This window comes from Coenobita brevimanus, chromosome 14, assembly GCF_032717465.1.
Source record: "Coenobita brevimanus isolate Jiangsu-jjx chromosome 14, ASM3271746v2, whole genome shotgun sequence".
Lineage (NCBI taxonomy): Eukaryota > Metazoa > Arthropoda > Malacostraca > Decapoda > Coenobitidae > Coenobita > Coenobita brevimanus.
In genome coordinates, this window is record NC_136967.1 from 39,653,703 (window position 1) to 39,681,226 (window position 27,524).

General features: G+C 42.9%; 1 protein-coding gene across 1 annotated transcript in view; it reads left to right on the forward strand.

The window, feature by feature from the left end:
* Positions 1-13,151: 13,151 nt before the first annotated feature.
* The window catches only part of LOC145390370 (uncharacterized), a 93,193-nt gene continuing 78,820 nt past the window's right edge, over positions 13,152-27,524 (forward strand). The window contains exons 1-2 of the mRNA XM_080265318.1: positions 13,152-13,259; positions 14,405-14,519. Coding sequence (XP_080121444.1) covers positions 13,152-13,259; positions 14,405-14,519 — 223 coding nt within the window. The remainder of the gene's footprint in view (positions 13,260-14,404; positions 14,520-27,524) is intronic.

Genomic DNA, 27,524 nt, shown 5'->3' on the forward strand with positions numbered 1-27,524 from the left:
AGAGTCTCCTCCGATCAGCACCCCAAGAGGTATGGGATAGAACGGTCAAGAGATTAAGAGCCTTCATACATGATGCTTTAAGATTTGCCAAGTGTGAAACCCAAGTCAAACGGCAGTCAAACGTCAGGCCCAAGAATTTCGTCTCTTCCACACAACAGAATCTCCTGCCACAAAGCTGGAGGTCAGGGTCTGGGTGTACTCCTCTCATCCTACAAAAGTGCATAGCCACAGTCTTAGAAGGGGAAAACCGAAAACCCTTGGAAGTGGCCCAGGCAGAAATCTTGTCGAAGGCAAGTTGCATATGCCGCTCAATAGCAGACATGCGAAAGCCAGAAAACCATATAGCTAAGTCATCCACATAAAGGGATGAGGATACCCCGGTAGGCACAATGTTGAGAATACCATAGATGGCCACCGCAAATAGGGAAACACTTAAGACACTCCCCTGTGGGACACCTTCCTCCTGGAACAGTGGCACAGAGAGGGTAGAACCCACACGGACCCGAAACACATGATCAGTTAAGAAGTCTCTAAGGAATACAAGCAGGCAACCACGTTAACCAAAGGCATGAAATTGTTGGAGGATGCCGTGGTGCCAGGCAGTGTCATAAACCTTCTCAAGGTCAAAGAACATAGCCATCAGATGTTGCTTAGAGGCAAAAGCTTCACAGATTGATCCTCGAGCCTGATAAGGTTGTCAGTAGAGCACTGTAATTTTCGGAAGCCACTCTGAAGGAGAGAGAAAGCAACCCTTCTCCAGAAACCACACAAGCCTGACATTGACTATCTTTTCAAATAGTTTGCACATGCATGATGTCAAACTAATAGGGCGATAGTTGGAGATATGGGAATGGTCCTTACCAGGCTTTGGAATGGGAAGGACAATACCCAACTTCCAACTCTTGGGATTAGAACCCTCACTTCAAACCCTGCTAAAAAGGTCCAATAAAAACTTAATTGAATCAGTCAGCTGATGATGTAGCATTGCGTATGGAATGTCGTCAGGCCCAGGAGTCACCCCACAAAGGATGGCAGCCATTAAGGTCACCAAGGAGTAGAAAAGGGGGTGAAAGTTGACTGATAAGGGTCTTCAGATCAGCACACATAACAGGAATGGAAGGTGGAAGGTACAGACAACAGAAGGTATAGCACCTCCCAATGTGCATCTGTACCACTAGAACTTGAAGTGGAGACTGTAATGCAAAAGAAATAAAGGGGACATCAGATCAGCACAAAATGGCACATCCACCGCTGTGACCACTAGGAGGAGATGCATGGAAGACCTCATACCCCCTGACAGAAGGAAATGGTCCATCCCCCCACCATTGTCTCCTGGAGACAGACACACAGCGAGCTCAGAGCAGAGAGTAATAACTGCAATTCGTCTCAATTTGCCATGGCACCTCTACAATTCCACTGAAGACAGATTGGTACCGATTGAGCCATACTGATTTAGAAACACAAAGGCTATGTAGCAACTGAAAGCCCTTCTTCCTTGGCATGGAGATCTGCCTCGCCAACGAAGAAGGCAATGAAGATTTAGAGTTTCCGTGGGTGGAGGTACCCTTACCCGAGACACGTCCCGTCCATCACCAGAATGAACCCTAGGCACAGAAACCTTCCTGGGAGACCCACTCACCCCATCCACAACCCACCTGGGGGTCCAGCTGGCACCTCGTGGCCAAGCGAACCCTCCCCAACCAAAACAACCAAAGGTTGGCTGCTGGGTGACGGATCAGAGGGAGCAAGCGACCAAGCTCTTTGAGTATCTAAAGACCCAGGCCCCGCCACACCCGAGCAAGAGGCAGGGACAGGAATCCTGGAAGGGCCATCAAGAACACTCACTGACTTAAACGCCACCACTAGCTGGGTTGTCGAGCAAAGAGCCCCTCAGAATCCTCATGCAGTACAGAAGTTTGAACTTTAGAAGGAGGGGAGTCACCCAAAGACTCCTCACTCCTCACCTGTTTGAGGTTGGCAGATGCAACCTGCATCTCTACACCAGAACTTGAAGCACTAGAAACTGTAGTGGCACACTGTAAAGAAGACTGAACACCAGTAGCAGAGCAAGCAGATGGTACAGGAGCAGCAGTCGGTATGGGAGTAGCAGCCGATACAGGAGTGTCAGCTGGTACAGTAGTAGCAGCTGGTACAGGAGTAGCACATGGTACAGGAGTAGCAGCTGGTACATGAGCAGTAGCCGGACGAGATGCAGACTGCAAAGGTACCGGAGCCCTTGGGAGACCATGAGGAGGAGTAGGACGTCCAGTATCTGACAAGGGAGGAGGAGGAAGGTCAGAATGTGGAGCAGGAACCCCACGATGGTGCACAGCAGGTTTTGACCTAGGAAGAATAGAAGCAAAGGACACACCTGAGCGAACATACATAGACTTGACATTGTCCTTAGCTTCAGTAAAACTCAGCCTCTCCATGGCTCTGAGAGACAGAATTTTATGTTCTATTTTGTAACGATCACAAGATTTAGAAGAAGCAGTGTGCTCACCACGATAGTTGACACAGGATACCGGGCCAGGGTATTCCACACCCTCATGAACATCTAAACAACACAACACAGACTGGTAGAAGGGCCAGGGCAAGGCGCCTACAAGTTCGACCATGACCCAACCACTGACAGTGGAAACATCTACGAGGCATAGAGACATAGGGCCTAACTCTGTACTGGTACCATGCAGTGTTAAGAACAGCAGGGAGGTTCAATGAATCAAAAGTCACAATCAAGGATGGAGTTGGCACAAGGTCACCATTCATCTTCTCTTTAATCCTCTCAACCTTCAATACATTCTGGGCTGACAACTCTTCAACAAAGCGTGCCTCATCATAAATCAACAATTCATTAGCATATACAACACCACGTGAATGATTCAATGAAGCATGGGGGGAATATGTAATAGATTGACTAGAAAGCATGGACAAAGATAGAACAGCTGCACTCTGAGGAGGGTCAGACACTTCCACCAAAAAACTGCGATCAGCCTGTGGAACCACTTTAGGGTCCACACCACAAGCAGCAACAAGTTCTCGATGTGTACAAAAAATATCGCACCTTCTGAGGTCCACCGCAACATGGCCACGAACTACAACGAACTTTACAAAAGGTTCAGGAGGAGGAGCAACTTCAAAATAATCCAAATTTCGCCCATGTGGGCCCTGAGGGCCGGGCATACTCCTTGACCCTCACCTGCGACTCCTTATATGGGAGCCACCGGACCAGGAAGGTATAGCAGGGGAGGTCAAATCCCCAATGGAGCCACAAGGAATCTGGAAAGGTTCCAGAGTGGCCACAAGTGAAGGCCGAGAAGACGTGATGAGGTCTGGGAGAGAGGCAGGTCGGGGCACATTACTGATATCCATATTAATAAACACAAAAACTTCATTCTCTCTCCCCACCCACCATGGAGCCCAACAAGGGGTCATACGCCACAGGCGACCTCAGGAGTACCAGGGGAGTATACGCAGGTAACCACCGGGGGACCTAGGCAAGGGTGACCCAAGGATGATAGGAGCCACCAGGCCCCCCAGTGCCCACTTGACCCTAGCCAATGCGTGATCATCCGATTGACCTGGTCTGGCCCGTCTAGCCAGAATAAGGGACCAAAGTGATGTACTGCTAGCTGCAGTGTGCATCGTAGAGCATCACTCAACCTCCAGGACTCCCGTCTTCCAGCATTACGGGATGCCACGCACGGCAAACACGTGGGGAGGACGCAGTCCTGCCCCAGATGGTAAATGGGCAGGGACTAACATCACCAGCAGACCTCCTCTACCAGTGATGTAGGGGGTGCTTGGTCCACGAGGCTGAATAATATCGAACCCTACAAAGGTAGGCAGGCCTCCTGAGTAGGTGGCACTGCCTGCCATGCTTCAGGCCCCGCCACCACGTCAAGATGACCCCCCTCAGCAGGGTCACAGCAAAAGAAAGATACCCGATGTCATCATAGTGAAGAGGCTAAAAATATATATATATATATATATATAATATATATATGTAATATATATATAGTATATATGTATATATTATATATTATATATATGTAGCAGCCGTGGCTCAGTGGGTTAGAGCACTCCGCTCTGACCGAAGGGTCGGAGGATCGAATCCACCCAAGGGTCATTGGTAGACATCAGGAAGGGCATCCGGTCATAAAATGCTACACGCTCCAGTCCAAAAGTCCTCTACCCATGGGCAACGCCTTAGCCCTTCGGGGATACCTGGCGTAAAACAAAATATATATATATATATATATATATATATATATATATATATATATATATATATATATATATATATATATATGCACCTTTTTCTACAATAAAATTCCGACAATCCATTGTTTTCTGAGGGGAAATGTACATGTACGGTTACAGTGAGATCTATAAGTGCACTGTATCATGATTGTCCATGGAACTTGGCATGTACTATAAATTTTGTGAGCTCATCTGTAAGTAAAAGGATGTTATGTTATCATCTTTTATAACGCTACCACACATTTCACAACCACATCAGAGTGAAATGAAGTTAATATGATGTGAAAAGAGTATGAGGGAATTCAGTATCATCTAACAATGAAACAATAATTTCCTCTACCATAATATCTAAAGGTCTTTTAGGAATGCGACCTCTAGGCTTTATTCTTTTGTTTTTCAGTTTTTAGCCAAACCTTTTGTTACTATTATTATCAAGTCTTGTCCTTGAATCTCTAACTTGACATGAAACTAACGGTATCGGTAGGTTCATTTCGCCCATTTTTGCATATTTAAACAAATTTTCCTGATTTTCTTTTCTCATTTGAAACAAGTTATGTAGAAGAGATTGCCCGATCTTCTCATTTTGAAAACCACGAGAACATAGTCTGTGTTATATTTTCACCCATGTCAATGCCCTAATTCAGTCCCCTCTGACGATCTGATATTCACGAGTTCAAAATCAGATTCTAACTGACATATAGGAAATAATTCCTTAGCAGTTTTAAGTACAAATATGCCTGTAGCATCGAGTCAACCACACTAGCTGACGACAGGAGAGAGAGACAGAGACAGAGACAGAGAGACAGAGACAGAGGCAGAGACAGACAGACAGACAGATAGAGATGAAAGGAGATGATGTGCGAACTACAAAGGAGGAGGAGGGAGAATTGTCAGCAGGAGTATTTTTTCCTTTGATTGACGACCACAAAAGAAGAGCGGTACCATGAGAGAGGGAAGAAGAGAGGGAGAATGAGAGGGAGGGTGTTTAGATCAGCAGGGAAGGAGACAATTAGGCATTGAGAGACGGACGGAAGGAAGAATAAAATACTGAGTTAAAGGCAGGAAAAATGTACTACACAAAAGGGTAGATATCAGATGGTTGAAGGAGTGGAAAAAAGGAAGACAGAGTAAAAATGGAAATAAAAATGAGAGAAATGAAATGACAGATTGAAGAGACGGTAAGACGGATAGTGTGATGTAAAGAAAAGTGCCAGAGGGGAAAAACACGCAGGAATGAGGGAAAAGAAGTAAAGAGGTGTTGAAGAATAAGGGAATAATGGAAGACAGATAAGGAACAAAAAGAAAAGAAAAGAAGGAATTAAAGGGCGCAAGGGGGGAAGCCAATGGAATGATATAGAGAAGGAATGGTGAAAAGAAAGTGGAAAGGAAGAAATATAATTGACTATATAACAGAAAAAAATGAGAGAAAAATAGGAAGGAGGAGACAAGGTGATGAAAGAGAAATAGAAGAAAGTTGGAATGAAGAAATGAACAGAATTAAGATGGCTAAGGAGTAGGGTGTGATGAATTGAACTGAAGAGAAAGAAGCGAGAAGGAGCTGAGGGAGAAAGGAAAGTGATGGAATGAAAAGATGCAGTCAAGAGGAGAGAGACAGGGGGAGGGGAGCTGAGAGAGGAAAGTGATACACCAGCAACAATAGTTTTACTCACTGCCTGACCATCTACCATTACGCCTTATGCCGAAGGTTTCAATTGACATAATTCCCTACCAATGCCGTTGTCATCAATGTAGCTCGTATCATAAAAATTGCAAAATATTTGGGGAAGGAAATAGTGGTCTGACATGTTTACACGAACCCTCTCAACCATCCCAGGCACTCAGCCTGTCAGTTAATCACATGTTTGAGGCCTGACAACCACTCAACCTGTCAATACCTGCACATCACACTCTTCAACCATGTCTGGACGTATGTCCTTTTATCTCGAAACAGTCCAGAAATACAATCACACCCCTCTATTCCCATGCATACTGTACTACCCAAACAATTCCTTCAAAATAAACCTCAAATAATAGAAATATACTTCTTATCGAATTAGACATATTGTACATTGAATTAGTTCATAATACATTATTCTGTCTATTTACAACCATTATAGCAAATATGAGACGTTTAGGTATCAAAAATTGTGATTTAACATTGTCGGTAAATTTGTCTTCATTTGGGTTAGACTTTACCTGCAAGAAGTAGTCAATGCTTAATTTTTTGATGAATCGCAATGAACCATAGGATGGGTTTAGGATCTGCAAACCTCACTGGCATGTGTACAGACACTTGTCTTCAATTCTAGAACAAAAAACAATCCCTTTTTGACATTCGAAAAACTGGTCCAGGGGTCGGCCTTGGGGGAAGGGGGTAACTAATATATAGCAATTAATGGGTTAAAAAGTTTGGCCAAGATCAGATAGATATTGTTTTAGTAATTTTGTTAAGACACACACAAAGAGACACGAACACACACACACACACACACACACACACACACACACACACACACACACACACACACACACACACACACACACACACACACACACACACACACACAGAAAGAGAGAGACAGACAGACAGAGAAAGAGACAGACAAACAGACAGACTGACAGACAGAAAGAGACGAAGACAAACACAGGTAAACATAGACAAACAGATGATGACAGACAGTCACAGACAGACAGGCACAGGGATACATAGACAGACGTAGAAAGACATAGACAAAGAGAAACACAAACAGTCATAAAAAGACACAGAGAGACACCGACAAACAGATGATGACAGTCACAGACAGCACAGGGAGACATAGACACAGAGAAACACAGACAAACTGTCATAGAGAGACACAGAGAAACACAGACAAACTGTCATAGACAAACACAGAGAGACCCAGACAAACAGTCATTGAGACACAGACAGGCACAGACAGTCACAGGCAGACACAGACAGACACAGACAGTCACAGGCAGACACAGACAGACACAGACAGACACAGACAGTCACAAACAGACACAGAAAGACACAGACCGTCACAGGCAAACACAGACAAACATGCACAGACAGGCACATGGAGATAGCCTCAGACAGACAGTCACAGACAGTCAACCACAGACGGACAGACACAGATGAAAGACAGATACAGACAAACAGACAGACACAGACAAACAGATAGACAGACATACACAGACGAACAGACAAACAGATAGAAACAAACATACATAGACAAGGCCAGACACAAACAGACAGGGACAAGCAATCAGACAGGCTGACGTCGATCAAAACACTATACCTGGTCTAGCGTCAGGAACAGTGGCGCAATGAAGGAATGAAAGAGACGGGGAAGAGTGTGGAGAAGGAAAAGAAGAAAGAATGGAGGGATGAAGTGAAGAATGGAAGAAATGGAAACAAATGAGGGAAGATGAATTGAAGGGAATATATGAAAGAGAAAGAATGATGCAAAATGGGAGAGAAGGGAAACAGTGAAAAAAAAAAAAAATTGCACGAACGATTGAGGGGAAATAAAATTGCAAGGATGGGAACAAGGAAAGGAACAAAACAAAGAAAACTGCAGGGAAGTAAATATGGGAAAAAAGAATAACATTAAGTTGTTGTGAGCGATGAAAGGGAAACGTGGGGATGACTGAAAGAAAGAACGAATGAAGAAAAGAATAAAGAATAGAATAAAACAGGAGAAACTAGTGAAGTTAACGAGAATAAAGTAATAGAAGATACCTAGAAAGAGGGGTGGAGGAATGAAAAGGTAAATGAACAAGGAAGAGCGAAGTAAATAATGTGTGATATATACTAGGGACAAAAGTAAAAAAGTTGGTAGACAGTAAATATGCATCAATAAGAATTATCAATGGGATGTAAGTTATAACAATGAAAGACAGAAAAATATAAAAACTGTTACAGCAGTGCAAAAGATATATACAAAAATAATGTTATGAAGTTATAACAAACGTAATGAACAAAAAAAAAAAGGATGAGGAAAAAACAATGAATACAAGAATAGAAAAGTACCATATCATTCCTAAATTCACCTTCTTCTCCATTTATCAGACATTTTGATATATTCCTTACGTTCAGTTTGATTCTTCCACTTACCTTTCCTACAACACTCACTATGTTATTTTATATTAAAATATTTTTTCGCTTACTTTTCGATCACCTTTATTTTTAGATCATATTTTTCTTCATTTCAATGGTACAACTCCTCTCATCCAAGCTTTGAGGCCTACTTCCGACTATTAATTACTTCATTTTTCACCCCAGTTTATCACATCTGTACCTATTTCAACGATTCCTGCTGCCTTCTAGCTCTTCAGCACTTTCAAAAGTCTTCACTTCTGTCACTGTTTTATTCCTGAACATCTCACAATTAATGCGCACACCACCAAATCCGATCATGTCTATACTTTTTTTCTTTTTTTACTTTATCCATTCATGAACTACTCAAAATATTCTTCCATCTGCTCCGTTTTTCTCTACCAGTTCTTAGTATGCTCTCAGTCTCATCCTCCATGTTTTTGCTGAACCAACAGGTGTGGTCAGATTTGACGCTTTTCATTAACTGTGTCACTTGCTCAGTCACTCGTTTACTAAGTTACTGTATCTTTTTGAAGGATGACTTTCAAGCTTTATGGAGGGGAGCGGGGTTAGGAAAGCAAATTATTGCACAGTGGTTGGCCCTTAATCTGGTCAAGTTTTAGACAGAGTGGGACCTCTGAGGTTCACACCCCTCTGAGGAAAGAGTGGTTCTTGGGCTTCCCAGACAAGGTTGGGATGCACATGTCATTTTTTAAAACTTGGGAACATGAAATTTTTCACAGAGTTGAGCTTCACCCATAACATGTTTTTAGATAGGATGAAATTATCCCTGCCCCTCAACAGGAGAAGGGAAGGCCATGGGGCATATCTATATAAAATTTACCTATGAACACGAAACTTTTCAAAACGATAAACTCCCCTGCAGACCAGGTTCTAGCCAAAGGGAGAACCTGGTTGTTGCCCCGACACTATAAACAATTATTCGTTCCCCAAACTATATTGAAGGGGCAATTGCAACTCTCAAAAATGTCGTCTGTATTTTTACGTTTTATCACTTTCACTCCCAAATTCTTTCACCTTTCTCCTCAATATCCTTCGTTATTCAAAGCTATTATTTTTCTTTTCAAAATAACACATGATACATTGTAGGTCTTCTTTCACTTTAATGCCTTTCTCATATCCATACAATTATGCGTGGATAAGAGCCCACTTTTACTCATTAAATGCCTGTATACACTTACCCCTACTGGTTCTGGTTGCCTGTTGAAATAATCTTGACACATTGCAACATCACCAGCCTTGGCCGTTCCACATCTATCCAACAACGTTTTCACTGGGGTTGGGGTATAGGAGATGAGTGTGGAGTGTTCGATCGCCCTGTCGTCACTGGCCACGACTCCGGTTACTAGGAGGGGGGGGGGAGGAAATAGTGTTTTCGGGTGTACATATAAATAAATCTATCTGTTTATCTACCCATCAGTCTATACATTTATCTATCAATATAGAAAGATATAGATATATGTATACATATATATTATATATTGTTATTATCTACCTATATATCAATATTATATGTTGTTTGTATATACTGTATGTATATATATATATATATATATATATATATATATATATATATATATATATATATTTATTGTGGTAGTTGGGGATGTCACCATCCACTCACTCGACGTAGTGATGATTTCGGGTGGCTGCCCTTTCCTCTCGTCCTTCTGTCCTTCCTTCCTCTTATGTTTTTCTTTCCTTTTTCTTTCCTCTTCCTCCTGTCTCCGGGTGACTCTACATTGGGTGACAAGCCAAATGGTTTCCTGGGCGCCAGGAAATCATCTACTACGCTGGATTGTAACTATATAACCAAATGATGGCACCTGGTGATTTAGTGGGTAATTATGGCACTCCAATCGAACTGAACCGGTGCAGGTTTATTTCCAAGGGGTGGCTGTTTTTTTTTGCTCGGGTAATGCCACTCAGAGATCAGTAAGGCTAGTCACTCTCATCTTAAATGTCTGGACCAACTTGCCTAGCCCTGGACTGCTACGCTCCTCATGAGGCAACACAGGATTAGATGATATATATATATATATATATATATATATATATATATACTGTAATACTGGTACGTAAAGGTAAAGATGTGTTTCTGAGGAAAGAGCAAATGCACATACAATAAGGATAGGAGTGAATAATGTAGAAAGAAACTGAAGAATAATTAGTTGGGAAAGGGGAAATGTTAGCTGGAAAGGAGCTAGGTATGAGGATGAAAAGAAGGGTCATAGAGATGAGGATGAAGAAGGATTCATGTTTAACTCTCCAGGCAGAAGATGACAAGAAGGTGGTTAACTGACGAAAAAGACGGAGGAAAGATGTTTTTTACCCTCCACCTGTCAAAGTGAGAGGAGGGTGTCGTTATCACTGGTGTCCGTCTATAGAGATGGGCGGTAGTGTGGCTGACCGAGCATAGAAATATTGTTTCCGGACTAGAACTCAGAATGTATCCACTATAGAGTCATGAAATTTCACATAGTTACTCGTATGTGTCATAAAGTGAACTAGTGCCTTATGATAGGTAGAAGGCTGTGTCTTAATTTTTTTGTTTTTTTTTAAGTAATGAAAAAGTATTTTTTTTCGGTCTTCAAAACAGCCTCCACAAGGAATCTTAGATTATTCGTTTCCAGGCCAGAATGCAGAAAGTATTCAGTACAGAGTCATGAAATGACATAGTTATGTGTTTTATTGTGAACTGGTGCCATTTGATAGGTAGAATGCTTTTTTTTTTTCCTTGAGATTTTCAATGCAACCTACGTAAGGGATCTGAATGGCCCAGGTTACGTGTCCTCGAGACGTTCTCCTTATGGCCAGCATTAAAAGAATAGAATGGGGGGGGGGGCCTTATGCACTTGGTTAGGTGTGCAGGAGGTGGGGAGTATGTGCTTGGTCAGGCTGAGGTTTGCAACAGTGCAGTGTTCCTTATGTTTTTAGTAGCAGCTAGCTATAGTGAACTGCATTATATCGAGTAGTGAAACAGTACATTTATGAGGTATTCCAAGTGCTTCTCGTTACTCCTTGTTGTGTTTGTGTCAGACGAGGTTCGGACAAGTATGCGTTTGGTGCCCACCAAATGCCGGTGGACTGTCTATAGATTTGTCATCTGGTATTATTCATAAGCAAACTGTACCAAACTTGGTACTGAAAAATCGTTTTTTAAATATAGCAACATGAATTAATGTTAGCCTTAAATTTGCTGTCGGATATGTGTATGTATGTTCATAATCAATCTTCATTCAGGGCACTATAATGTAGTATCTGTTGATGTTATTAACAATAACTTAAAGTGATAACTTGTCTCTTGATATTTAACCCATTTGAGCCCAGTGTCCTCAATATACGACAGAACTGGGAAATTTCAAAAGTTAATAAAGTAGGGAACCCCCGGCTAGGGATCTATGAGGTTCACGACTGTGAGCCAATAGGTGGAGGGCGGTACACTTAGTACCCTGCCGGCACAATTCCTCGTCCAGGAACTCTGGGAGCCAATGGGTTAATGACTGGCAAATTTATCAGTTTCTTTAACCTATTTCAGACCAGTGTCCTCAATACAGGACAGAACTGGGCAGTTTCAAAAGTTAATAAAGTAGGGAACCCCAGGGGTAGGTACCTATACTCGTCGCGACTATGAGCCGATAGGCGGAGGGTGGTAGGCTACACTTAGTACCCTGCCAGCACAATCGCTCACACAGGAAATCTGGGAGCCAATGGGATATATATATATATATATATATATATATATATATATATATATATATATATATATATATATATATATATATATATATATATATTAGGGGGTAGTCCTTATTTTTGAAGCTGTAGATTTTTTATGGGCCACCCCACACTTTTGTTCCTCTTGGTACAAAAACTCACTTGGCAAAATTTAAGTCTTATACTGTAGTATCTACTGCTGCCCCAGGGACCCAGTAGTTCACACTCTGTGCCATCTGGGCTGAATACCCCACTGGCACACCTAAGTCCCCCTTACAGTGTAAGTATTTACCCCTCGTTGGGGGGATGTCATGGGAACTGATCCCCCACTTATTGTTGCCTAGTTTGAGAGGTCACGGTTGCCTTTTGAGTGTCTGGGAATCACTGACAATGAGCCTCTATAACCTGGAACAGAACTGCTGCTGCTCCTCATCTTTGGTAATGACAGGAGTGCAAATCTTCGCTCAGCACATTGTTCGTGACCTTCAGCGACAGAAGGCATTGCTTGGCTTTCTTATAGTCATCTTGTTCAACCCAATTGGATGGGTTGACGTCAAAGAATTCATTGGAGGAGCCAGGGAAAAAAAGGAAGGCAGCGAGTGGTGCTTGATACGAAATCAGGGAGGTTCTTCACTCGAATGACAGCCACAAACAGCTCCAGAGTCCTTCTCTTCTGAGGCTCATTGCCTTCCTTGTTCTCCAGAGGTGTGACCATGGCCCTTTCAGAGTTGAGGGACTCGTCGAAGAATGCCTGGCTAACCAGCTCCTCAGAGAGGTACCAGAGATGAGGATTGAAGGCCTTTGCAGCAGTGGATGAGAAGTCCAAGTAACTGTAGTCCAGGACATCTTGAAAAACTTGAAGCCCTTCTGAGAACCAAAAGCAGCAACTGCTGCTGTGAACCAGCATGGGACATAAATCATGATGGCAAATATGACAGACCACTCGAGTGTGGCAAGTTCTCGCAGTGAGCTTGAACTGCCGGTGAAAGAGGCAAATCTTGGCTGAGTAGATGATTTTGGCAATCCAACGGGCAAGGTGGTAGGTGCCAGGATGCGAAATATGGATGATCACCATGAGCTCGAGCAACCCCCAGTAATCTTCCTGTGGCTGTTGGGTGGTGAGGTGAGGATGGGAGGTGATGACCTTGTTGCAGAATGGGTAGGAAGGTTGGCGTGCAGCTTCAAGCGATTAGCTAAAGTGAAGGTCCAGTCCTGATTGAAATGCTTGAAGAGAGGGATGTCTGGCCCTAATGTGATGATGCTAGTGCAGACTGTGAAGACTTTCTGGATGCAGATCTCACTGATGTGCTTCCTGCAGTTGAATGCAGGGGAGTGCAGGCCCCAGAGCGAATTCTGGTGTTGCTAGCAGATTCCGGTGTTGCTAGCAGTTGTGTAGAAGGTCATGTTTGTCACCGAATCCACCAGGTCCCATTCTTGCAGGGTAGCAAAGATCACCTTCACCATGGCAGTTCCTGTTCCTGATCGCAGTTTTGTGACGTTCAACAGCTTCCCAATTCCTTCTCCAGATACCAGGATGGGTAAATATTCGAAAATTTTTTGGCCAGGTTCATCAGCAATCAACCTATTGTCTCAGTGAATAGTGAGAGGAACACCAGGCTTGATGGATGAGCACAGAACTTCTGCCTGCTTGCTACAGGCCTTGATTTGTCCCCCCATGGATGCCCTGCTGGTTCAAAGCCATAAAAGAAGGATCCTTGCCATACACAGATGCTGCAGTAGCTGAGATGTGGACAGCATTGTGGCTGCTGCACTTCATGTGGTCCAGAGCATTAGGCAACTCCAGAGTTATGACAGGTGCATGAGATTACGATCATTGTTGTTTGGGTGAGAATGTGGTAGTTGACGTGGATGGTTCGGGATCAGAGTCTATGTTTTCTTTGCCTTCTTCAGAGTCCTCCAACTCAACAAAAGCTTCAAGTGCTGCCAGCTGCTGCTGCTCTCATAGTTCCAGAACTTGGGAAGCCTCCATTCTCTCATGATTCTTCACTTCAGCATTGGACAGCTTCCAGTCAATACGGAGCATGATGCCTTGGTGGCCTTCCTCCTGTTAAGCCTTCAGAAACGCCTTGTCCTCTTCATTCCTCAGCAGCTGCATGGCATCCATTTGTGCCAAGGTGAAGAGGTTCTTCAACTTCATTTTGAAGTCAGCTCACTTCCCTTCTTCCACCTCAGTCTTCCTGTCCTTCCCCACCTCAGTCTTCCTGTCCTTCCTATTCCTCAGGGAATGTCATTCCTCGTAAAGATTTTCCTCTTCTGGGATCCTGTGCTTGCTCTGTGCCACAGGGAGTCTGTTGCAATACCAGAATCCAACAACCTCAGAGTCCACGATCATTGCAGCATCTGGTAGGACCCTCTATTCCTTCTGCAGAAAATGGAACAGCCACTGGAGGTCCTCACCGTTAGATGGCAACTTACCACCTGAGCTGGGTGGGAGCTGTCCATCCAAACAGATTTCGATCTTCTACCTGCTTTCCTTCTCTTCCTTACATTTGTCGTGGTTGTCATCCTCCTAGAAAGAACACTGTTTGTCAGCTGGTGCCATTGCAATCAAACCTTGAGAGTGACTCACCACCTGGAAAGATTTTTCAGATGAAGGACTGTTATTTACCTTCGTAATGCACAAAACAACTGTTCGCTAAGCTAGTAAAAGTGGTAATGACACATTACTGACTGCCCAGTTCCCTTCCCCCTCGCCCTACCCCTACCCGTCCAGGTGCCACCGTGTCTTCTCTCCTCCCTCCCCGTCGCTTTCCCACCTTTCCCGCCATGATCACGCCCTCTTGCGGATCGATGAGAGGCTCCCAGGAATATGGTCCCATTCTCCTATATCGGGTGTAACCTCACGGCCGTTGGGGCACCATAATTTTTTGGGCAATATACAAAAAAAATTTACATGCTGTGGCACAATAGTAGGGGAGGGGGGGGGGCATGAAGATTTCCTATATTCAGTTTTCACTATATAGCCTACCTAAGGACCACACTAATATTTATAACAAACAATATGCTGGGTAAGTCGGGGAAGGGCAGTGAAAAAATATGAAAATAAAGGTTAAGCATAATTATTATGACTGAGGTTTGGAAAGAGTGAAAAGGATTATGAGGTAATAGCAAAGTCTGGAGAGATGTAGCTGATTCATTTAACTAGGTAAATATATTTATTCTCCTGTACCATATTTCTGACAGATCAGTGGCAGAATACTACTATACAGTACCTCTACATCCTTCCCACAGCACTGCTTCATGACTACCACCATATTTCACTCGTAATAACCTGCTGAATGCTGTATCTCGGTTTTCATGAATGAGGTTATGTTAATTTTACTTAGAGCTAAAGTGAACAGACTACAGGAGGGAAAGAAATAGTCAAGGGTTATTCAAAATAAGTTAAAATGGAATTAGGAATTACAAAGTCATAGCCACGATGGCAGGCTGGTACTGTGCTAGAATGGAGAGTTAATATCTGAAAATGAAAGAAATAGACGTGGTACAGGAAGAAGAGGGGGGAGTAAGAAGGGGGAAAAGTGTATTCATCAATGGAAAAACCTGCGTCGTACCGGCATAATAGACAATCGGCATCACCATCATAAAATATGCAGTCAAGTCTTCCAAATCAGATCATTTCAGGTCAGTTTAGAGCAAATTAGGCCCAGTCAGGCCCAATTATATCTGTTCAGATCAGAGAGGTCTACCCACATCCTTCAAGTATTAACAACAAGCATGTAAACAACAGTTCGAGGTATGTGAGGTCCAGTTAAAGCCAATCGGGACCTTCTCAATGAGTCCACCTTGTAATGGAGTGATTAAAAACATTTTAGTTCAGTTCGAATGAACTGTTTTTAGGATAAACAAATCTCTCATAAAACTTACTCAGCGACCTTTGCATAACCAAAATCTGACCTAGCCGGACCAAACCAAACCACCTAATCTAACCTAACAGGCTTACCGGACATAATAAAAGCCAAACCTAGTCACCTAACCTAATGTAACACCTACCCTTGTAATATAATCTAACAACCACTAAAGCGATCAGAACCAAATCTCATGCAACCAATTGAAGCAAAGCCTAACCCAACCAACTAACCACTCTAGTCTAACCTAATCTAGCCATATTAACAAGCCAGGTCTAACTCAATCAATGAACTTAACCTAACTGAAAAAGACTAATCAGATCAACTAACTTAACTAACTACCAAACTTAACCATAAACTACCCTAACCTATATGTAGCACCAGTCGAACAGGGCACTAATCCCAAGGCGAATGGGAAGCTGATGACAGGGAGAGCAAGAGCTCCCGTTGCATCAACCCTTGGGACTAGCTTTTGACGACTCCCCCTTGCGAACTTTTTTAGTATTTCAATAACACTGGGATTAGGTCAGCATACTTTCCTGTATAAGCTCTTCCAGCTGTCAACACAAAATTACATGCCCATTACACACCACACTTCCTCTTCTTTGCTAAAAAAAAAAAAAAGGTATCAACACCAAGCCTCCGAGTCCACGGGCGGGGGGGGGCACTTTATCATCCGTCCCTCCCCCAGTGACGACTAAGAGAGATGCTTGGAACCACTGTCTTACTAACTTCTACTTTATTTCCGTAACATTTGTGACCTTTCCTCTAATTCTCTCTGTTGAACACCGCCTTTTATCCTCTAAACCTCACCTCCTCTTCCTCACCGAGACTCAGCTGTCTGAGGCGAGTGATAATAAACCCTTCTTTGTGTCCTCCTACTCTCTCTTTACTCACCTTAAAGCCAAAGGTGGCTGTTGTGTAAATGTTTGTGACAACCTATCATACTATTGTATTCTTGAATATTCTGAATGCTCTACTCCTTGGCTTTGGGTATCCTATTATCTTTTGACTAAATATATCTATATTGTTTACTTATCCCTTAATTCTGCTAACTATGAAAAACTCTTTGACTATTTTACTTCTAAGATGGAACACATCTTTTCAGTTTCTCCTTTCTCTGAGACTGCATTCTAGGTCATTTCAATATTCGCCACCACTTTTGGTTCTCCACTCCCTTCACTGATTCATATGGTGAGCAAGCCTACATCTCCTCTATCCCTTATGACCTAGTGCAGCCTGTACAGCGCCGAACCCGTATCCATTATCGCCTTAGAAATAATTCCAACATAATTGACCTTTTCATTACAACTAAAGGTGAATGTAGGGAAGAGTAAAGTGATGGTCTTTGAGAGAGGTGAAGTCAGTGAATGTACAGCGAGGTTGGATGGTGAGGAATTGGAAAATGTGAGTACGTTTAAGTACTTGGGTAGTGTGATGAGTAAGGATGGAGGTTTGGAGGGTGAAGTGCTTGAAAGGGTACAGCATGGAAGAAAGGTTGCTGGTTCTTTAAAAGCAGTGATAAGAAACAGGGAAGTGAGCATGGAAGTGAAAAAGTTGCTACATGACAGTATTGTGATACCAACTCTAACGTACGGAAGTGAAGCTTGGACGTTGTTGGAAGGACACATGTCAAGAGTGAGAGCCGTGGAAATGAGTTATTTAAGAGGAGCCTGTGGAGTCACATGGAGAGAGAGGCTGACGAATGAGGATATAAAGGAGCGTTGTGGTGTTGATGTGGATGTGATAGGAAGTGTTATGAGGAACACACTGAGGTGGTTTGGCCATGTGGAGAGGATGGAGGGTCAAAGACTGACGAAGAGAGTGTATGTGAGTGAGGTGGGGGGGGAAAGAGGGAGGGGGAGGCCGAGGATGAGATGGAGAGATGGGGTGGAGAGGTATATGAGACAGGGGGATGCGAGTTGGGAGCAGGGGAGTGAAATGGCGGGGGACAGGGCGACTTGGAGGCGATTTGTTTGTGGCCACCCCAAACGGGATTGAGGCTTCTGGCAATAGATAGATAGATAGATAGTTCTTCTGCTTATGCTGGTGATCTTTTCTCTCGCTGGTCTAGCTTATCACCTTAACCACTTCTATCGCTCCAGTAAGACTTGTGGACCCTCTCAAGAAGTGGCGAAATGGCACTTTGGAACTGCTGATTACAAGGCCTCAGGCAGTACTTCTTTGATTTTCCCTGGAATGATTACTAACTCCATGACTGAGACCCATCTCAGTGTACCTGATACATTATGGAGGTTATTCTCTCAGGCTAGGAAGCACACATTCCCTTCTCTTTTCCTGTGACTACCAGTAATGCATATGAACTTTGGTTTAATCGCACATGTTCAAATGCTGCCTACAACAAGAAGGAGGCCTTTTAGGTACTGGAGGCAACCCTCCAGTCCTTACTTTTTTTCTGCTCTAATGACTCAGTAGCATTCTTCTACTGATTAAGCAGAACTTTTTGCTCTGACTTTATCTTCCACTTCCACCTTAGATGATTCAGGTGCTCGTTTCCCACCACTGTCCCAATCTAACTTCCTCATGGCTAACAACCCTTTAATGGCATACAGTGCATCTACCTTGCGAACATGTCACGAGAAAGTGACCGACTCCGTCATATCTGATTGTTTTGGCTGGGGGTGCCGTGGGCCCTCCAAGTCTCTTCCTCATCTTTTCAACCCTTATCATGCCTCCTGCAGTGTCTTCTGTACTGAAATTGTGTTGTAGCTACAGATGGATCATTATGTTGGTGGAACCTAAAAGCAGCTACTACTCCCACGATCAGTATGTTTTAAAAAATGTTCTACCAACACTTCTTTGAATGTAGTCTTGGTCTGTAGGATGCAAATATTCTGTCACAGACATCAATGCCTTTGCACATCTTGATGAAATACGGCTGGGAGACTACCTTGCTGCTTTCTTTCTTCACATGCCTCTCTGGTGTCTAAAGTGGATTCACACGATAATAGTTACTAGCAACAGTCACAACAGAGTTGTCATTCCACTTCACACACACACACCATGACTTGTAGTCAAAATATTCTTGCACATGCTTTTCAAATTCATTCCTTTTTGGGAGAGGATAGCGTCCTGTTTAGCTTTCATGAATGGTTCCACAGGCTCGAATATCCTTTTGAACCAATTCTGTTAGCAGTGTGTGGCTTTCAAAAAATTATTAAAAAGCACAACATGTAGATTAGCTCTCTCAACTGGCTGCAACAATTCATTGACAACACGGGGTCCCAGTGGTGACCTGATGTCACCCACTTTACTATTGTAGATGGAGAAGCTGTATGGATTGTTACTTGCACTACACAGCATTCACATTTTGTAATCAGAATTTTGATGTTACCATTGTCATCAGACTCTTCAAGACTGTCTGAGGACGAGTGAATACGTAGTAATACTCAAGGCATGAACATTGAGCCTATATCTTGGGGATGTTCAGTTGCAGCAAGTATCAGCTTGTTTCAGCCTGTAAGGATGCAATGTAGTAGTAGACTTGAAACCTGCTTATTCCTGTATGAACATGGGTAAATTTTATAGGGCAACATGCCAATATTCATATTTCTCGGTAATTGATGATTTAAAGTGGGATAATACTTTCAAAGGAAATAATATATACTTGCTGAATAGAGACTAAAGATTTTGACAACAAATATTTCAAGAACAAAAATACCTGGAGTGGTAAAAAATCGTGAAAAGTAATAAAACAAAACGAGACATTAGAGCTGATAAAAAATAGTTATTTCAGTATGTATTATCAATTTAACACCATTAAAGTTATTTTTGTACTGAGCATAAACAATCATCAATAACCTTATTATATATTAATATTTTATAATAATGTTCCCCAAATGGGAATGTTTTGCTTAAAATGTAAAAATTTCTTCAGCTGATGTGTTTTCTGCCATCACTGACCTCAGTACTAACAAAGCACGACGGCTTAATTTGGTCTCTCTTGTTGTCCCAGAGAACTATGATTCTGTGTTTACATCCTGCCTATGTAAACTCTTTTGCCTCCGCGTATCACCTTGTACCATTCCTTTTAGCAGGAAGTTTCCTGTCATTCAGCCAGTCCCAGAGAAGAGCTACCATTCCCGGCCCACTAACTATCATCCAATTATTTTAACATCCTGTATTTCCCAAGTTTTTCAGTCTATTCTTAGCAAATAAAATTTAAAGCATCTTTCCCACTACACCCTTCCTTCCGATTTTCAGTATGGGTTCTGACAGGGACACACCACCAGCAATCTTCTCAACTTCCATTCCGCCTTCAGGTCATCCTCATTTGGGGACTTTTGCAAAAGCTTTGCCATCGCACTTGATATCTCAAGGGCTTTCGAGCAAGTCTGGTATAAATCTCTTTAGTTAAAGAAATTCATCAGTGTCAGTCACTAAGGATTCAGTACACCAATGAGGAGAAAATCAGGTATGACGACGTGATTTTTTGATGCACACTGTACATGGAGGGGAATTTTCAATTTTGTAAAACATTTACATTTTTGCTGGCGTCAAATAAAGTACAGAGAATACGAGCCTTAACGTGTTTATAATTTATCCCAATATAAATTAATTAACTGCTGAGAACTAGGGTTCTGACCTGTCACTGCAAAGCCACGCTTAGCATGTCTCCATCAAGATTTGCAGAAGGACTAGTCATACAACTCATTGCCCTTTTATGCCATATCACTGACAAATGCTTGGTCGAATTTCGTCAAGCGGTTCAGGGCCAAAAGGATAAAGCTGACTCATTATAACCATCACCTTTGATTACTCGATCTTGGTCACATAATCAGCTCATTGTCCATCCATACTCTTTCACTGATAACAGTTAGTCAAAATTCGTCCACGGGGAGGTTCAGGAGATATGGTACCCACAAGGCCAAACTAAGTCGACCCCATTCGATCTTCACCTTTGATCCCTTGACTTAATTGATCTATTCAGGTTATTATCTGCTCTTACTGCACCACTGACAAAAGTTTGGTGAAAATCTGTTGATGAGTTCAGGAGATATCATGCCAACATTAGCAGAACGGGTAAATGGATGCTCCTGATAAAATATGTGAACCCCCTATGACCTTGGCCTTCACCCCTTGATCTTCTTGACCAACCTAGATCATCGTCCTTTCGTACTGTATCACTGACAAAAATTTGGTGCAAATCAATTGAGAGGTTCTGCAGATATCACAGCCTCATGGTTAAAATAACTTGACCCCATATGACCTTGACCTTTGACCTTTTGACCTAGCTAACCTAATCAATACATCACCTCCTCATACTGCATCATGGACAAACGTTTGGTGGAAATCCATCAATAGATTCGGGAGATATCACACCCACAAGTGTTGCAGATGGATGGACGCATGCAAATAAGTCAACATCATAATATTATGATCTTGACCTTTAACTCCTTGACCTTTGTAACCTAGCGAGTTCATCGTCCCTTCATGCTGTATCACTGACAAAAGTTAGGTCAAAATTCATCAGGGGGTTTAGGAGATATGCCCACAAGGATAAAATAAACTGGCCCCATATGACCGTGACCTCTGACTCCTTAACCTAGCCAAACAAATCAGTTCATCATCTACTCAAGATTCATCATTGACAATACTTTGGTCGAAGTCTGTTGATGGGTTCACACTCACAGACACATGGCCCCACCCAAACTTTTTTCTTGGGTAGAGGACTACCTGTGCAATGTAATAAAACAAATCACAATTTTGGGACTGGGGGGGGGGGCAAGGGTCTGTCTGTGGGCTTCCGGGCCCATTCCACGCCCCTGCATGGCTACACCGCTCAATTTCCCGAGAGTACTCTCTAACATGAAGACACATTACATTAAAATCCCATTTAATACTGGATTAATAATACTGATTCTGTCATTAATATATATTGCAGAAATCAGTAGATTTAACACTATGCTATTCATAGGCAATATGTATTATGTGACAATATAGCTATAGTCATCAGTGTATGTAATGTAGGTGCATATGTGCAGTTCAGGGAAAGTCGTGGCATAATTCGAGACAGGAATATCAGACCACCCAATGTATCCCTAACCCTTTTAGCCACAGTGCAAGAAGTTCATGAACACACAGTATAACCAACTTGGGCCAGTTACATGATGTCAAGAAAAACTACCTGCACTAAAATATCAGAACAGCAAACACTAAACTGGAAAAATTACCTTCAAACACTTAACCACAAAACAAACATCAGCAAACTCTACAAAACACTAAACAATATCACATTTTCCAACAGCAACACCACACAGTCGCACACTGCCGTCACAACAACAGACACCATACCCTCAAACAAATAACAAGCAAACACTCTCATCAATCATTTTTTACAAGTCAGCCATCTAAACTCCCATCCCGAAGACTGATGTATCATCCGACGTAAGAGACAGTTCCCCACAGACCCAGACTACGCACCTTTCACCTACAACCAGACAAAGCACATCATTAACAACCTCAAGCACTCATCTGCCTGTGGACCAGACAACATAGGCAACATTCACCTTGAACACCTAAGACCACATGGCATACAAGCACTCACCAACATATCAAACTACAGCTACTCACACAACATAATACCCAACATCTGGAAGCATGGCAATATCATCACTATCCCTAAACCCAACAAAGACCCCACATTACCCTCCTCACATCACCCCATCACACTCCTCTGCACCCCCTCTAAAGTCACTGAACAACTGGTACTACAACTAGTCACACCTCACATTCCCCTAGTCCAGTCACAACATGGCTTTAGGCCACTACACTCCACAAACACCCTTCTTACAGACCTTACACAGAGAGTTTTTGATGGCATGCTTTCAGCTAGGCCACCACACAGAACATTCCTAATCACACTAGACATTAGCAAAGCTTTTGATGCCATCCCCCACCACAACCTCACAAACAAAATACTCAACACAAACATGCACAATAACACAAAAAGATGGCTGGCAAACTACTTAGCAGGCAAATGTGCACACATAACATTTGCCAGTCAGTCTTCTAGCATCAGAAACTTCACAAACGGCGTCCCCCAAGGATCTGTTTTGTTACCTACACTCTTCAACCTATACATGCATTACGAACCCCCACCCCACACACCACAGATACACATAGCTTCCTATGCTAGGTGATATAACACTTACAAGTATGCACCAAAATGCAAACACAGCTGCATACATCATTCAACCTTACCTCAACACACTACACGAATGGTTCACCACAAACAGGCTCAAAATAGCCCCAGCCAAATCTACAATGACCCTTCTCACAAACTGGAGAGCAGAACAGTCACATCCCACACACCACCATAAACAACACTAGGCTACCACACAACACACACACACACACACACACACACACACACACACACACACACACACACACACACACACACACACACACACACACACACACACACACACACACACACACACACAAAATCCTTGGTGTAACATACAATACATCAATGTCATTTAAAGAACACATCACAAACATTAAAAATAAAATAACACCAAGACTCAATGCTTTGAGGTCACTTGCCCATACAACATTCGGACACAACAAAGAAACCACCACCACAGTATACAAGCAATACATACGTTCAGTGTTGAATTATGCAAGCCCTGCCTGGCCTTCTAACCTCACCAAAACACACTACAACACTCTACAGATCATACAGAACAAGGCCCTAAAAATATTCACAGGTTGCACAACTACAACGCCCACAGACCACCTACATCAAGAAACCAAAGTCCTCAAAGTCAAGGATCACCTAGACATGAGAGCAACCCAGTTTTTTGCTGCAGCCTCCACAAACCCACAACATCCACTATAGTACATGGCAGCACATCCACCCACACCAAGGAACATCAAAACAACACCCAGCACACGGTACCATACACATATACTGTCATCTCTCCCCCCCTAACCCACCTCAGACCAGCTTCCAGAAGCATATCCACACTCAGATCACTCGCTGCTCCATTCAGTCACTTAAAGACAACACACAGTTGCATGCACGGCCTCCTGACATCCACCCTTCTGAATCCTATCTTCCTTGTGAGGACAGGGTCCACCTGGCCAGGCTGAGATGTGGGCACCATCCAGCCCTTTTAAGCTACCAGAAGAGGCTGGATGTCTGCGTCACTGATGTCTGTCCAGGATGCAACACAGCACCCCATACTATTAAGCACATTATGGAAGACTGCACTGCACACAATCACCTACGCCAAGAACACAACTTACACTCTTTGAGAGCTCTGTGGGAAAGTCTGGTCTTGGCTATGGCCTTCCTAAGGGACTCGGGGCTTTTCTGCCAGACTGCCTAGGAAACAACTGCTACTACTACTACCCACTCTCATCTGATGGAAAGATCCCACACATACACCCTGAGTTGTATATATATAGGCTGGGAAATCAGAGATGAGACCAGAGAAGGAGAGAAGTGGTTGGATAGGACACAAAAGTAGGGTGGTTAGGAGCTTGCCATCACATTATGTTACTCTCTTTAACTCCCATCTGCCAGGTAACGTCTATACATGTCACAATCTAGCTTCCACGGGGCCACTAGGTAGTGGCTATACACACAGTTGTTTTCCTGCCACCATTTGAACTGGACACCATTTCATCTCACCACCAAAGGATGGGGAGGCAGTCCCTCCATATCACAAAGGTGAAAGTCATTCTGTCCCATGATTTTGCCAGGTGTACAAGGATGTCTTCAGGTTCCTTTTCGTCGGATTCCATCTGCATCGCCTGTAGCAAATTGCATCATCCACCACTGCCAAGCCTCTTTCCAAAGATACTAGAAAAGGGCTCAGTAATAGTGCCTAGAGGTATACCTTGGATGCAACAGTGTCTAGTTTATATATTAGTGGAGTACTGATTATGTTGAGAGCAAAACCATATAGTAGTCAGTGCCACAGGTAGACGCAAGAAACACCTCCTCTCTCACGCCGAAAATTAGTTATCTTCCTCACATCATTACTTATGAACACAAGGACCTACAGACCTGGGGGTACTTTCATTCGCAAGAGGAAGAGTTGGTGAGAAAAATGGCCATTAACCCCTAAAGTACTAATAGGATTGATCAATTCGTTTCCAGAATTTCGCCTGATGCCTAATAGGATCGATAGAGGAGCCTTTGTAAAAAACTGCGGACACTAGGCTTCGGCCTAGTTGTGACGTATATCGATGCAGACCATTGAGAACTAAGTCCTGAGTAGGGATGGGGGAGGATCCAGGATCCTACCCATTGTGGGGAAGTGATTCCCCCACCTCCCTCTCGCCACCTACCTTTACCCCAAACTTTCTGTCTCCCCCCCCCCCTCCCTTGCCTGTGACTGGACTCACAGCTCCTCCTACCAACTCTATAAAGCTGATTTTTCCATGCCACACTCCCTCCACCATCCTCCCTCCACCTTCCTCCTTCATTCTCCCCCCTCCACCCCTTCATACTCCTTCCACCCTTTCATATTCCCTCCACCTCCAGCTACTTTCTTGCTGTGGCTGTATGGTAAACAATTAAAATATGAAAATGATATATACACTGTCTGGCTTGTAAAATGAAGATATGTCATTCTATAATACCAAAATTAATGTTGGTGCATTTTTTTTTTCCTCCCTCCCTATATGTAAGGGTTGCCAGTGTCTTATTTTTGACAATTTCTGCCAGGCTATAGCTCAGTAACCAGTTGGCCTAGAATGCTCTGGTTTGTGGCATAAGGTGTGTAAATTCAAGCTCTAAACCCTGGGCATTAAAACTTCTTACTTCTGTAAGAGATGAAAAATCGGCTCCACATACAGGTTTTCAGGGAAGTTTGGTCGATCAAATTGTGTATCCTAGGGGTTAACCCCTCTACGCCAGGGGTTTCCGATGTTGCCCACTCCTCCCTACAGGGGATTTCCCTGATTTTGGAAAAAAAAAAACCCTTACTTCAAACCCTAATATCTCCAAACTGTAACAGCTAGAGAAAAAAATATACATAAAACCACCATCTCTTTGTCTTGCATATGAAAGTATCCCCACGTCTCCAGGTGGTCTCATCGATGAGTTAGGATAAGTTAAAGGTCACTCATTTTGCATGTTTTGGCGGGCTTATCTGAGCATGCGCCACTGCCAGTGACCTTGGACTCACTGGTTTGTGTTGGCATCACTGACAGGAGTGGTGATTGTAACACTGCCCAACCTTCCTTTGAATACCCAGAATTTTCCACTAAATCTTCGACTTTTCCTTACTCACCTTGATAAGGATGAGTCATCACCCTGTTCATGTGGTTCCCCATTGGGTTTTCCTCATGTTTCACTGCATCACTATGCCCTGGAAGTGTGTGGGAAAAGAATATCTCTTTGATTTTCTGTACTCACTTCTTGCGTCAGTTGTAATAATTTGCCTCTACTACGGCACATATTTTTGCACTTAACATCACGATTATGGGTAATTGCAATTTCAGAAGTAAATGCTCTGGGTGTTTCATGCAGTATTGTTGAGTATGAGGCAATTACTTGTACACAAGTTGTGACTAATTTGTACTTATCAGGGGCATCGTGAAAATATTACTAATGCACAACTTACAACTTCTGTACATCACATCACAATTATGCTGATTTTCGCATATTCACCATTATTTCCTGAGTAAGGAGGTAAATAATTTAGCTACTGTCAACCAGGTCATTTTCTTTCTCGCCCATGCACCCCTGGTGCTCTTTCATTGTAGCAGGTAGAGTTACTCAAGGTATTTCCAATCATTGTTACACAAATAATCATAAACAGTAACACTTTTTGCAATCCACTTGTAAAACTTAATATAAAACATTTATTTCATAATACTAGATATAACTTATACTATCTTACATTTCACTTATGTATAAAAAAACACACTTGTGCATACCTGTTTACGATTTATTTGCACACACCTGCAGTCACTGAGCCCTTTCTCCAGCGGTAAGGGTAGAACTTTCGCGGGGGTCGATGATGCAATTGGTCCCGCGCATGGGGAAGCGGAATCGGACGAGAAGGATGAGGAAGACATAACTGTACTCTATATCAGAGCCGTGTACAGACTGAGCCATGTGTCAGTGGGGTACCATGGGTACCTATCTACCCTATGGTTGTCACAGAAAATGGTCACAGATTCGAAGGGTGAAGGGAAGACGACTGCAGCTATACCAGTCAACAGGTGTTGCTCCACACCCCAAACCGTGATGGTATAACATGTCAACCAGCACGTAGGGGTTAATTTGCTTCCCTAGGTGCTAGACTTTCCGAGATACTAAGGATCAGTAACAAGCAATTTTCAGCAGAGTCTGAGAAATTGCCTATATAGAGTTGACATCTGAGTTAATATTACCTGGTGTATGGGGTTAATTATAGTATAAATTTACCACCAAAATAATTCATGAAAGTTATGATAAAGAGTAGATTGAGAAATTGTAATGTCATTGTATTAGAAGAGATGATTAAAATAAATGGCCTGTTGACAGAATGCACCCAAAGTTGGGTAAATGACAAGGTGAGACTAAT